Source organism: Zootoca vivipara, chromosome Z2 (genome assembly GCF_965207765.1).
Source record: "Zootoca vivipara chromosome Z2, rZooViv2.hap1.1, whole genome shotgun sequence".
In the NCBI taxonomy this organism is placed as follows: domain Eukaryota; kingdom Metazoa; phylum Chordata; class Lepidosauria; order Squamata; family Lacertidae; genus Zootoca; species Zootoca vivipara.
The window spans coordinates 22,233,940-22,245,944 of NC_142585.1; the positions used below are offsets into that span (position 1 = coordinate 22,233,940).

Below are 12,005 nucleotides of genomic sequence, written 5' to 3' on the forward strand. Positions count from 1 at the left end.
GCATGAGCAAAAATAGTTTCCATTAGTGCAAAGAGCCACCTTGGGATAAACAGCCCAAAGCTTTTGCTTGTTATATATGGCAGTGAGGCAGAGGCTGCCTGCCTCTCCTCCTTCCCTGGTGCCTAACCACTCTTCCCTTCAATAGCCATGGGTTGCTCTAGGTGGGATGATTTGGGCCAATCTGGGGCTGTCTGGCCCAGGTATAAGGCAACCTCTTACATCATTATGCTATAACTATAGGGTGGTGGTAATTTGTAGCTTCTGGACTTCTCCCCTCTTAGCATGCAATTTCCTTTGGAAGCTTTTCTCCAAGTGGCTTCTACTTTGTCAATCACAGATGGGGCCTTTTTAGTGGTGGTTCCATTAACCTTAGGCTTTGGAGGCACCAATGTAATCCACTTTTGGACTTCTTTATTTTGCAAGACATTTAAAGACATTTATGCTTCTGCTGTTTTGTGTGTGTACCGTATATTCCGGCGTAGAAGACGACTGGGCATATAAGACGACTCCCAACTTTTCCAGTTAAAATATAGAGTTTGGGATACACTCGCTGTATAAGAAATACGACCCGGCATATAAAACGACCCCCAAATTTTGAGATGATTTTCCTGGGTTAAAAAGTAGTCTTATACGCAGGAATATACAGGGACCCGGTTGGCGCCGTGGTGTAAACCACTGAGCCTTGAGCTTGCTGATCAGAAGGTCAGCGGTTCAAATCCCCGTGACAGGGTGATCTCCCGTTGTTCGGTCCCAGCTCCTGCCCACCTAGCAGTTCAGAAGCACGTCAAAGTGCAGGTAGATAAATAGGTACCGCTCCGGCTGGAAGGTAAACGGCATTTCCGTGCAGTGCTCTGGTTTCGCCAGAAGCGGCTTAGTCATGCTGGCCGCATGACCCGGAAAAACTGTCTGTGGACAGACAAACGTCAGCTCCCTCAGCCAGTAAAGCGAGATGAGTGCGCAACCCCAGAGTCATTCGCGACTAGACTTAACTGTCAGGGGTCCTTTACCTTTTATATACATTGGTACCTCTGGTTGCGAACAGGATGCGTTCCAGAGCCCCATTTGCAACATGAGCAGTACGCAAACCGCACCTGTGCTTCTGCACACGCACGGGTCGCAATTCGGTGCTTCTGCACATGCACAAGTCGTCATTTGACGCTTTTTTGCGCATCTGTGAACCGCCAAACCCGGAAGTAACCCATTCTGTTACTTCTGGGTTTGGCGCGTTCGTAACCCCTGTTGCACGCAACCCACAGCATTCGTACCTAGAGGTATGACTGTACAGTACTTAAAAAGAACTTTTTATTGATGTAGTCTGTATATGTGTGAATTTAAAACTTAATGTTTTTTGTTGTTTCACTTGGATTAGTATTCAGTTGCTTGTTTTTGATAAAACTACTTGGAGACTTCTCAAGCAAAAAATAGCAATGCTTTAAAATAAAAATGTAGACTATATCTTGTCGCAACACTTGATAACACACCATTGTGTGATTGGTTTAGAATTAATTCTCTTTATGGCTGAATGCTGCGTGCAACACGTGGTTGGATGCAGCTTTCAGTCACTTCACAAGTAGTCACAGTATGATAAAATGTTGAAATAAATGCCTTATCAGCTTCATACTAGTTACTTGAATGATTGCTTCCATTCCACCCATATGAATATTTCTGGGCACTGAAATTGGTCATGGAGGCCCTGCTGTCTGGCCACTGCTACTGTTCTTCACTAGATCTGTGTATGTTTCATGTCTTTAAATACAATTTTTGTTCTAACAGCTGGGACAATAATGAAAGAGAAAAGATGAGCCCCTGGGACATGGAGCCAATTCCAGAAGGAAGTAAATATGTTCCCCCATCCCCTTCATTGGGTATCAATAATTTGTGAATAAGCACAATGGCAGAGGCTCTAATGGGTATGTCTTTCTGTGTCTGTCTCCCTCCCCCCGACCCTGGTTTTTTGTAGCTGCTTATCCGGAGGAGGTTGGGGCTGGCGTTCCCGTGACAACAGAGGAGCTGGCATCTTTGCTGTACAAACCACAGGAAGGTGAATGGGGATCCCATTCGCGAGATGAAGAATGTGTGCGGGTTCTTCGTGGTATTGATCAACTTCTATCCTTAGGTATGTGGGCCTCGAAAGAAGACTTGGAGATGATGCCAGGGACCAACAAACACAGATGGCAACACCCTTAGCATATCTGTTTACTTATTTTAAGGCATTCTTATCTCACTCTTCAGTTAAAGAATGCTCCTGGAGTGGCTTGCAGATGTCAATGATAAGACAGTTCTTGCCCTCACGCTTTCAAACTAAAAGACATAACACAAGAGGACAAGGTATTGGGAGCAGGGACTATTCTTAGTTTCAGAACTCTTGCAATCACCAGCTGGAGTGGAAAAATTATGTTGATAACAGTGATTCCTGGCATGTCGCTGATATGAAACCAGGATTTGCGTAAACAAAAATCCAGAAGGAAGTATGTAAACATTTACAGTGGTGCCTCACTAGACGAATGCCGTTAGACGAATTTTTCGCTATACGAATAGGTTTTGCGATCGGAGGTTGCCTCGCAAGACGACGACATTTTCTATGGCACCCCCCCCCGCCTGTCCGATCCCCGCTGTGTGACAGGCAGGGTGGGGGGAGAGCAGGCAAGGCGGCGGCGGGGAGAAGCGCTTCTCCCCCCTCCGCCGCCTCGCCACGCACAGTCGGAATGGGACGCGGCTTCGGAAACATCCGAAGCCGTGTCCCATGCCGGGGAAGGCAGGCGGGAGGTGGCGGCGGCAGGGAGAAGAGCTTCTCCCCCCGCCGCCTCGCCGCGCACAACCGGCATTGGACGCAGCTTCGGAGACCTCCGAAGCCGCGTTCCATGCCGGGGAAGGCAGGCGAGGCGGCGGCGGGGAGAAGCACTTCTCCCCGCCGCCGCCTCGCACACAGCCGGCATCGGACGGGGCTTCGGAGACCTTCTCTGAAGCCCCGTCCCATGCCGCCACCAGTCCCCCGGAGCCCTTAGGAACGCATTGTTTAAGTTTCAGTGCATTCCTATGGGAAACCGCGACTCGCTAGACAAATTTTTCGTAGGACATATTGAGTCCTAGAACGAATTAAATTTGTCTAGTGAGGCACCACTGTATTTGGTATTAAGGACCTTACAACAGACGCACACTAGTTTGACTGCTTTGCATACAGCTTTTAAGTGCAGCAGCAGATATACTAGCAAACTGAACTTGTGTCTGAAGATCTCTATTACCTGTTTAGTTCAAATTCATGTCCCCATCGCAACCCCATGCACTTTGGCACCACTGCTTCTTTGTTTCCCAGGGCTCTCTTTGGGCAACTGCAATACTGTTTTTCAGGGCGTTCTCTGTGGTGGCCCCTTTGCTGTATAAGAAGCCAGAGAAGTCTCGGGCTTCTTCACTGTACAGCTTTCAGTAAATGCTGAAGACACCACTCCCCTAGCCTTTGACACCTAAGATAATGTGTTTTCAGAGCCCACCCTACTCTTGTGACTAATTAGTTTTAGCTATTTTAATAGTGGATTTTAAATTGTTGTGACCCACTGTGGGGCCTTCTGGTGAAGGGCAGGTGGCGGTAAACAATTATTAATAATAATTTATTTAATGCTCCATGCAGAGTTTTTCTTCTCTGCCCCCGCCAACATCCATTTTTGCTTCTTTGGTCTCTCTTTACCTTAGGCCTCTGCCCCATCCACCATGCTTCCCCGAGGTCCCTGCTTTTCATTTCACTGCCCTAGCCGATTCTTTCTGTCCAACATGCACGTCTCTGTCTTTTTCCATGCTCGCTCCCTACCTAACCATGGACGCTTCTTCCTGATTATATACAGTTGTACCTCGGTTTATGAACTTAATCCGTTCCAGAAGTCTGTTCTTAAACCAAAACTGTTCTTAAACTGAGGCACACTTTCCCTAATGAGGCCTCCCACTGCTGGTGCCCTTCCACCGTTCGGATTCCATTCTTAGACCGAGGTAAAGTTTGCAAATCGAGACACTACTTCTGGTTTTGCGGAGTTTGTAAACTGAATCGTTCATAAACAGGACTGTTCTTAAACCAAGGTACCACTGTATCATTCTAATCAGGCATCCATTACAGGTTTCATCTCGTGCTCTTGCACACATTCTGTTGCTGTCAGTTTGTAAGGTTGTGAACTTTCCATGACATCACTGCTGTTCAAGTGATACTGTGGTTAGGACGACAATAATTTTAAGTACTATGCTGATCATCTTATTACCTTATTGGGCAGGTGTTGTTGTTGTTGTTGTTTTTAAAAAAGCACACACACACACATATATGAATGACATCTTTCCGCAGGGCCTGCAAGACGGAGCTGTTCCGCCTGGCCTTTGGGCTGGACTCAGTCTGACCACTATGTTTTTCCTCCCTTATGTTTTGATTTGGGCCATTTTAAAATGAGGCTGCATTAAAAAAAAATTTTAAATCTAAATTGCATTTTAATCCGCATTTTAATCAATTGTTTTTTTTCTCTCTTACGTTTTATTGTAATTTTATTGATGTCAGCCTCTCTGAGCCTGGCTTTGACTGGGGAGGGCGGGGTATAAATAAGATTATTATTATTATATATGCCTGTCATTTTAAAATTAAGCTTCTAAGTTTCACCATTTGACTTCCGGCAGAGCTTGTAGACTTTAATCAGCTTTCTTTGCTACCTTTTTTTAAAAGATATATCCAACCCTTTTGCTGTCCCAGTGGACCTTAGTGCCTATCCTCTATATTGCACTGTTGTTGCTTACCCAACTGACCTCACCACAATAAGGAGAAGACTTGAAAACAGATTTTACAGGTCAGATTGATTATTTCTGTCCACTGTCTATTGTTTAGTATCTCTTGTCTAAAAAAAAAAAAGTTGCTAACTTTTGCTAAAATGTATCTGCTGTAGCATTAGTGACCCCCCCCCCGCTCCGCTTAATCAGGAAAATGCTGCAGGAGAGTTGTACCTTACATGCAGCATCTAAGATTCTCCCGTTAACTATTTTTCTGATGTAGGCCAGGATGTGTGAGTTTTGCCCTGTTTCCCAATCACTCATGATTTTATTTCCTGGCTCTTAAGAATTGTTGATGTTTTCCCTGCTTCTTGTATTTTGTTCTTCTGCCAGATTGGTACTTCAGAGAGTTGCAGCCATAACAGAGGTTCAACAGTCTCATGCTGGGTTCATCTCAATGTGTCAACATTTATAGTAGTAAAATAGTGAACAGTTGCTCCTCTAATTGCCTTGGATTGACTCAGCAATTGGTAACAAGCACAAGAGTCCCTGCCTCCTGCCAACCCCCAGTTCTGATTTCATAGATATTTATTTTTCTTCTTCCCTTTAATGACAGTTATACTCATTGTTTATGAAAAGCACATGCAGGCTTTGTAAAAATGGTTTTAGGTTACAGGATGAGCATGGCACATATTTCTTTTTTTATTAATTTGTTTTTATTAATTTTATTAATTTGTTCTCTTCCTTTTTCAGGAGAATATCAGCACTAATGTGGGAGGTACGATATATTGAACATAACGCTAGGACTTTCAATGAGCCCGATAGTCCTATAGTTAAAGCAGCCAAAATAGTAACAGATGTCTTACTTCACTACATTGGGTGAGCTGTCACTTTTCTTGCCAACTACCATTTCCACAGTTTCCAAATACTTTCCCTAAAACTTCTCTGATCAGCAAGGTGTTTCCTGAACTGTTGCAGTTGCATTGTGTGCATCTGTGTTGCACATCCCTTTCTTTATGCTACCAAATAATTTCTTTTGTCATCACCTCTTCCTTCACTTTTGTCCTGCCGACCATGGAGACAGACTCCATGGGAATTTTTCATGAAGAAGCCCTGCTTCCCACATGATTTGACCATCTGCTATAAACTCAAAGTGGTGTTGCATAGTATCTGGCATGCTGGTTCAGCGAGCATGGTATGCCAATTACACACAAATCAGCCCTTAATTTTTAATCCGTCTGGGCAAGGATGATGTTGCTTTTACAGTCCCAGAAGTCCATAGCTCTCTGTTGGCCCCAGTGCTGATAATCATATTACCCTTTAGGGATCAGAGTTGCACAGATATTCTGGAGATGTATAACAAAGTGAAAGCCGAAGACCTGAGTAGTGCAAATGAAGAAGAGGTGACAGAAACGTATGCTGATTCAGATGGTCCAGGAACCTCATCTGGGAAAAGAACTGTGAGTGCTGCTTAGTTACCTGTCAGGGACTGGCTGGCTGATGAGGAGTAGTGGAGAACCTCCAAGGGGAAGGAAGGATCAGAGCCAGGGAACTAGTGGAGGGATACCGAGGGGAGGTCAGAGGAAGAGGAAGGGTTGAATGCTGAAGGGGCAACAGAGTGAGCAGGAAGAGCCGGTGACGGAGCAGTTCAGACTCGGAGGCTGAAGCGGGGTGGGGTCAAGGGTCTGCTGAAAACATCCAAGGACTCTCCCTCACCTGCTGTGACCAGCTCCCCTTCCCCTGGTCTGCAAGAATGTGCAGAATGAGGAGGGCAGAACAGATACCAGAAGTGTGCAGGCGTAGTTTGAGACTGCTTGGGAAACATCTGGGCGAGGAGGAGCTATAGAAAGGGTGGAAGGCAGGGACCTTTAGTCCTGGCAACTGTTCCATAGGGGCAAGACCTGCTGGGAAATGTTGCTGAGACCACTAGGCTGAGTGGCATGTTCGTTTCCTTAAATGAAGAGTTAATTTCACTGACAATGGAGCCTTGTGTCTTTCCTACTGACCTGCATCTGACAGCACCCTTCTTCAGCCAGTTTGTAAAGAGCCAGTTATATGTAGAGTTTAAAACTATATATCTGTCAATACAGAATGAATCACTAATGAGTTACCTTTCACCTGCCTCTGTCAAACTGGAACTGAATCGGTATAAATTAAACAAGATGGAGGGAGAATTTTGTCATAAAACATACGTTACTGTTGTTCCCCTTTTAAAAGGTTCAGATAAAGCAGCAGATAAAAAAGCAGCCTTCCAAGCCACGTGCTGATGCCTGGAAAGATAAGTGCAAACAGCTATTAAGCCTCATCTACGAACGTGAAGATTCTGAGCCATTCCGACAACCTGTTGATCTCTTTTCTTACCCTGTAAGTTGCTTTCATTTCTTTTGTTCAGAAAGGGGGAGTAAAGAATTGTGTGAAGTGCTGGAACCCTGCCCTCCATATGTTCTTGGTATTCACAGTTTTCTTAGGCGTTACTCACATATGTCCAGCTCTGTGATTGCTTGCTTTTAAAAAAACAAAAAAGAAAAGAACCTGAGGTTCTTAGTATCTGAATCCTGTATTTCTTCTGGAAGCTGTGCTTGTACAGCTTGCACAGTAAAATAAACAGTCCTGCCCCTTACTTAATTTGAAGTATGACTATGTACTACAGAGCTTTCCAAACTGTGTGTCGTGACACGTTAGTGTGTTGGCTGCAGTGTGTAGGTGTAACGTGAGCACTCCCTGCAGTCCTCCCGTTTAACCTCTGGTTTGCTAGTAAAACTGAATTACTGTGTCACAAAATGATGCATGTCTAAAAAGCATGTCACCAACATGAAAAGTTTGGAAAGCTCTGATGTACTTGTGTTTGCTATTTCAATTTTGCCAGTTTTAGCACTAAAATCTCTAGGTGTTTTTTTTATAAAAAAAATCAGTTCCTGTAATATCCCATAAGGACATTCCACATAGTAAAAATATTTCCTTTCCCCTCCCCCATGCAATATTTCTCTTTTCTCCTTTCCTGCTTGTAGAGCACTGTGAAATTTGGCAGATGGACTAGCGGCAAATGCATTCACTCCATGATTATTTCTTTGTAGTATCTTCAGAATAGTTCCACCTCAGAAATCATCACAGTGAGAATGCATGCCTTGAAGCAATCTGCCTTTTGAATGTGCATCCATCCCTTAAGTTTTATTGTCTGTAGAATGTTAAAAGTTTTATAGCTGGTTTTTGTGAAATACCGTAACTTTGAAAGCAGCCATTCTTCAATAAGTGCAATATCTAACCATATCACTGTAATGTGGCAATATTACTCACTTAACACATGTAAAATGTTGCTTGTAGGATTATCGTGATATAGTGGACACTCCAATGGACTTCAGCACTGTGAAAGAAACTTTGGAAGTAGGAAATTACATGAACCCCCTTGAGTTCTACAAAGATGTTCGTCTGATATTCTGCAACTCCAAAGCATACACTCCTAATAAGAAATCAAGGGTAAGATGTAGAAGTGGTGGTGGTGCCTATGACTGCAAGCCTCCAGCCTGACACATGCAAATAAAGTATAATAGTCCCAAAATACAAGCCTTTACTAAAGACTGTTGCCCTGATGGGCTTCTAATGCAGGTCACATGATAGTATGCACATGGTGAGAGTCCAAGCCTTTGGAGAAGGAGAAAACAGGCTTCCATGTTACAATCTTTGAGATATCTGAAGATGACCATCATATCCTCTCAGTTTCCTCTTACCCAGGCTAAACAGACCCAACTCCCTCAACCGGTATAGGAAACAATCATCTAGTTTGACAAACAAGCTGACTTGGGTACCAGGCAAATTCCTTGGTCTTTCTTCTCTGGTGGCTTGTGCATAATTTTGGGGCCATCGGTAACCCCAGTAGTCCTCGGACAGCAGCCTGAGTAGACCCAGGGATGGTTTGGTTCATAATTCAGTGGTTGAGCACATGCTTAGTATGCAGTCTGTTCCAGGTTTAGTCTCCAACACACTTTGACGCAATGAGGATATTGGATAGCAGGGCTGGGAAATACTTCTCTGCCTGGGCCTAGGGAAGAGGGAATTGCCAGTTAGATGAACCAATAGCCTGATATGCTACAAGGTAGCTTCCTATGTTTTTTCGCACGATAGGCGAATAAAAGGTTTATGCATAGTTAAAATAGTTGCTTTGTTTCTCTTTGCTTTGTCAGTTCATTTAGCTGTAACAGCATAATTTAACAAGGTGCATTGCCACTCTTCTTCATTTTATGTTTGATCTGTTCTTTGTTGTTTTGCACAAAGCATTCTTACCATAATAACCACATGCAATATGAATTTCTTATGCTTAGTTTTAAGTATATCCGCTGCTGGATTGCTGCTTTTTTGAGGGTCATCAGTTTTATAGGTTTTACATTGTATTTGCTATGTTGTATTTTAATGAAACATTGTGTACCTTGCTGAAACTTCAGATTAAAGGGCAGATTATTATTAATAATAATATTTTAATACAGTATATGTAAGGAAGATTACTAGAGACTCTAGATTCAAGCTGTGTGTGTAATCGTGTGAATGTGTTTCATAGTAACTGTCCAATAAGCAGCTGCCTCCGAGCATGTATGGTATCAGTGGAAAAGATGTTCCTACTTGTCCCCTGCACTGCCAACAGATAGACTTGGCTGACTCTGCCAACTATCTTATAAATGCGCCATCGTGCCATATCCAATACACATTCATCTCCTTGGTTGGGAATCCCAAGGTTTATGCTGCAGAGTATGAAAGTTCTGAGCTTCTCCAACTATCCTGAAACTCTGAGAGCAGGGACTGGCTGGACAAGCGGCAGTGCTATTGGTACCCCTCACTTTTAGCAGCTGCACAGCCTGCCTCTCCAAACATCACTCTTCATCTCATGTTGAATGTTGAAGAATTGCTGACCCTCTATGTTAAAGAATTGCTCCTCTATGTTAAATTCACAGGGGTTTTGCTTAACTTTGTAAAATAGATGGCCATCTCTACAAAGCAACTGATTTTTTTAATCATTTCCACCCTCCAAGGAGGCTGGGGGTGCTTTGTGACTCCCGTTTTGACAGGTAGTGACTGGCCCAGAGACCCAGCAAGCTTTGTTACTGAGCAGGGATTTGAATCCAGGTCTCCTCAGCCTAAATCATGCTAGTCTTCTGCACAGACATTCACCCTCAGGTGTGATCATTCTGCCCCTCTTTTCCTCCCCTACCAGATCTACAGTATGACACTCCGACTATCTGCCTTATTTGAAAATCATATTAAAACTATAATTTCTGAATACAAGTCAGCAGTGCAATATCAGAAGAGGCGAAAGCCACGGCTACGGTACCAGAAACAACTGCGGAGCAGCAGCAGTTCTTCCTCTAGCAGCAGGTCACCCAGGTAACAATTCTGATACTTGCTAAATGTATGATCACACATTGATGTGCATTTAATGAGAGTTTACTGGACTGTGTGTGGACTACTAGGCATACAGCTTTCTGAGTAGTAGCCCCATACTTTTGGAACCTCCTCCCCAGGGAGATACATAAAGCCCCATCACCTTGGCCTTTAAAATAAATAAACCCTCTGACGACACATTTATTCATGTCTGCATTTGGACAAGCCATGCTGCACTCTGTAACATTTTTAACCGCTGTTCATGCCTTGTAATTATATTTTCATGCATTTCAAAAGTTGTGTAAACTTCCCTGGGAGGGCGGTGGGATTTAGGTTACAAGAAAGGAATTTTGACTAAACATCAGGAAGAACTTTCTTGACAGTAAGAGCTGTTCGACAGTGGAACATAACTCTCTGACTGTCCTTCCTTGGAGGGTTTTAAGCGGGGGTTGGATGGCCATCTGTCCTGTATGATCTAGTTGAGATTCCTGCATTGCAGAGGGTTGGACTAGATGACCCTCATGGTCCTTTCCAACTCTACAATTCTATAAAAAAATGTTTTAAATAAATAAAAATTTGGTAGTACATTTGTTTTATGCCACTGCCGTCCACCCTGCCTCAACATCCAGCCTGTGCAGCAATTTATGTACCACAACAAAATGGGTGAAAGCAGATTTTCGTGGGGGAAATGCAATATAATTATAAGCATGCTGAGTTGCAATGAAAGACACAACGTAGACATAACTGACCTTTCAGACTTCACAGAGGTCATTGTTAAGAATAATGCATAGCTGTTTTTTGTCATGCTTATAGCCCCAAAGGAAAACAAAAGCAACCGATGCAGCCTAAAACAAACCTGAATACCTCACTGCCTTCAACTAGGACTAATTCTTCAGTTTCATCTCATGGTAAGTGAACTTCGAAGCAATAACCTTCCATTGCCTTTTCCGCTTCTGCACTCCACTTTTCCACCTTGCTTTCACCATAAGGACCCTTTGCTTTTGCCTGTACCAGTTGAGCCCCAGGGGCCTAGGCAGACAGAGAGGATACACCATCCTGCCCATACGCTATAATTGATCTTTAAATCACTGAGGAAAGCATTCTGCCCTTTATGTTCCTTTGATGCTGATACACCCCCCCCCAAATTATACTGCATACTTTGCCCTTTGCCACAGAGTGCTAGATCTCTTCTCCAGTCTGTTCTGCCCTCAGCATCCTCAAGAATGTTCATAGTTTTCCTACAGGTGAAACTCGGAAAATTAGAATATCGTCGAAAAGTGCATTTATTTCAGTAATGCAACTTATTATTTTTTATTTTAATTTTTACAAATGTTTTCTTTTGGAAATTCCACAGTAATAAACAAATAGTTACAATAATACAAAAATAAACATCGCTACTACATTTCATTCCATTCCATTTATAATTTACCCGCCTAATGACAAATAATTACAATTACAACAAATAAAGGCTTGACATATCTTGCTTTGCATATCATGCATCTATCTCATATATTGGTTTCACCTTTTAAGTTGCGTTACTGAAATAAATGCACTTTTCGACGATACTCTAATTTTCCAAGTTTCACCTGTACATGCAAAAATATGTAGATGAAACAGCACGTACCAAGTCACAATATCTGTTACTGCCCATTTCTGTCCAACTGCCATCTTTGCTTCTTTCATTCCAAATGTATGTGATTCTCTCCCTCCTCCCCCCCCCCACTAAGGGATTTGGAAAGTGTATATTTACCGTATGTTTGTAAATTCATGCATATGACCATTGGGCCTTGCTGCCTAGGGGTGATGAGAGTGAAACAAATTCTGAAGAGTCACGAGTTTCCCACCCCTACATTAGAGAAATGTGTTAGTGTGCCAGAAGCCTCTCCTAAGTCAGTAATCGACTCCTA

At 43.2% G+C, this 12,005-nt stretch overlaps 1 protein-coding gene across 1 annotated transcript in view; it reads left to right on the top strand.

Moving 5' to 3' along the window:
• The window catches only part of BRWD3 (bromodomain and WD repeat domain containing 3), a 74,423-nt gene that overhangs the window by 58,327 nt on the left and 4,091 nt on the right, over positions 1–12,005 (top strand). The window contains exons 29-37 of the mRNA XM_035132474.3: positions 1,774–1,835; positions 1,961–2,116; positions 4,691–4,811; positions 5,485–5,610; positions 6,056–6,191; positions 6,949–7,095; positions 8,053–8,205; positions 9,932–10,101; positions 10,912–11,006. Of these exons, the coding sequence (XP_034988365.1) occupies positions 1,774–1,835; positions 1,961–2,116; positions 4,691–4,811; positions 5,485–5,610; positions 6,056–6,191; positions 6,949–7,095; positions 8,053–8,205; positions 9,932–10,101; positions 10,912–11,006 (1,166 nt within the window). The remainder of the gene's footprint in view (positions 1–1,773; positions 1,836–1,960; positions 2,117–4,690; positions 4,812–5,484; positions 5,611–6,055; positions 6,192–6,948; positions 7,096–8,052; positions 8,206–9,931; positions 10,102–10,911; positions 11,007–12,005) is intronic.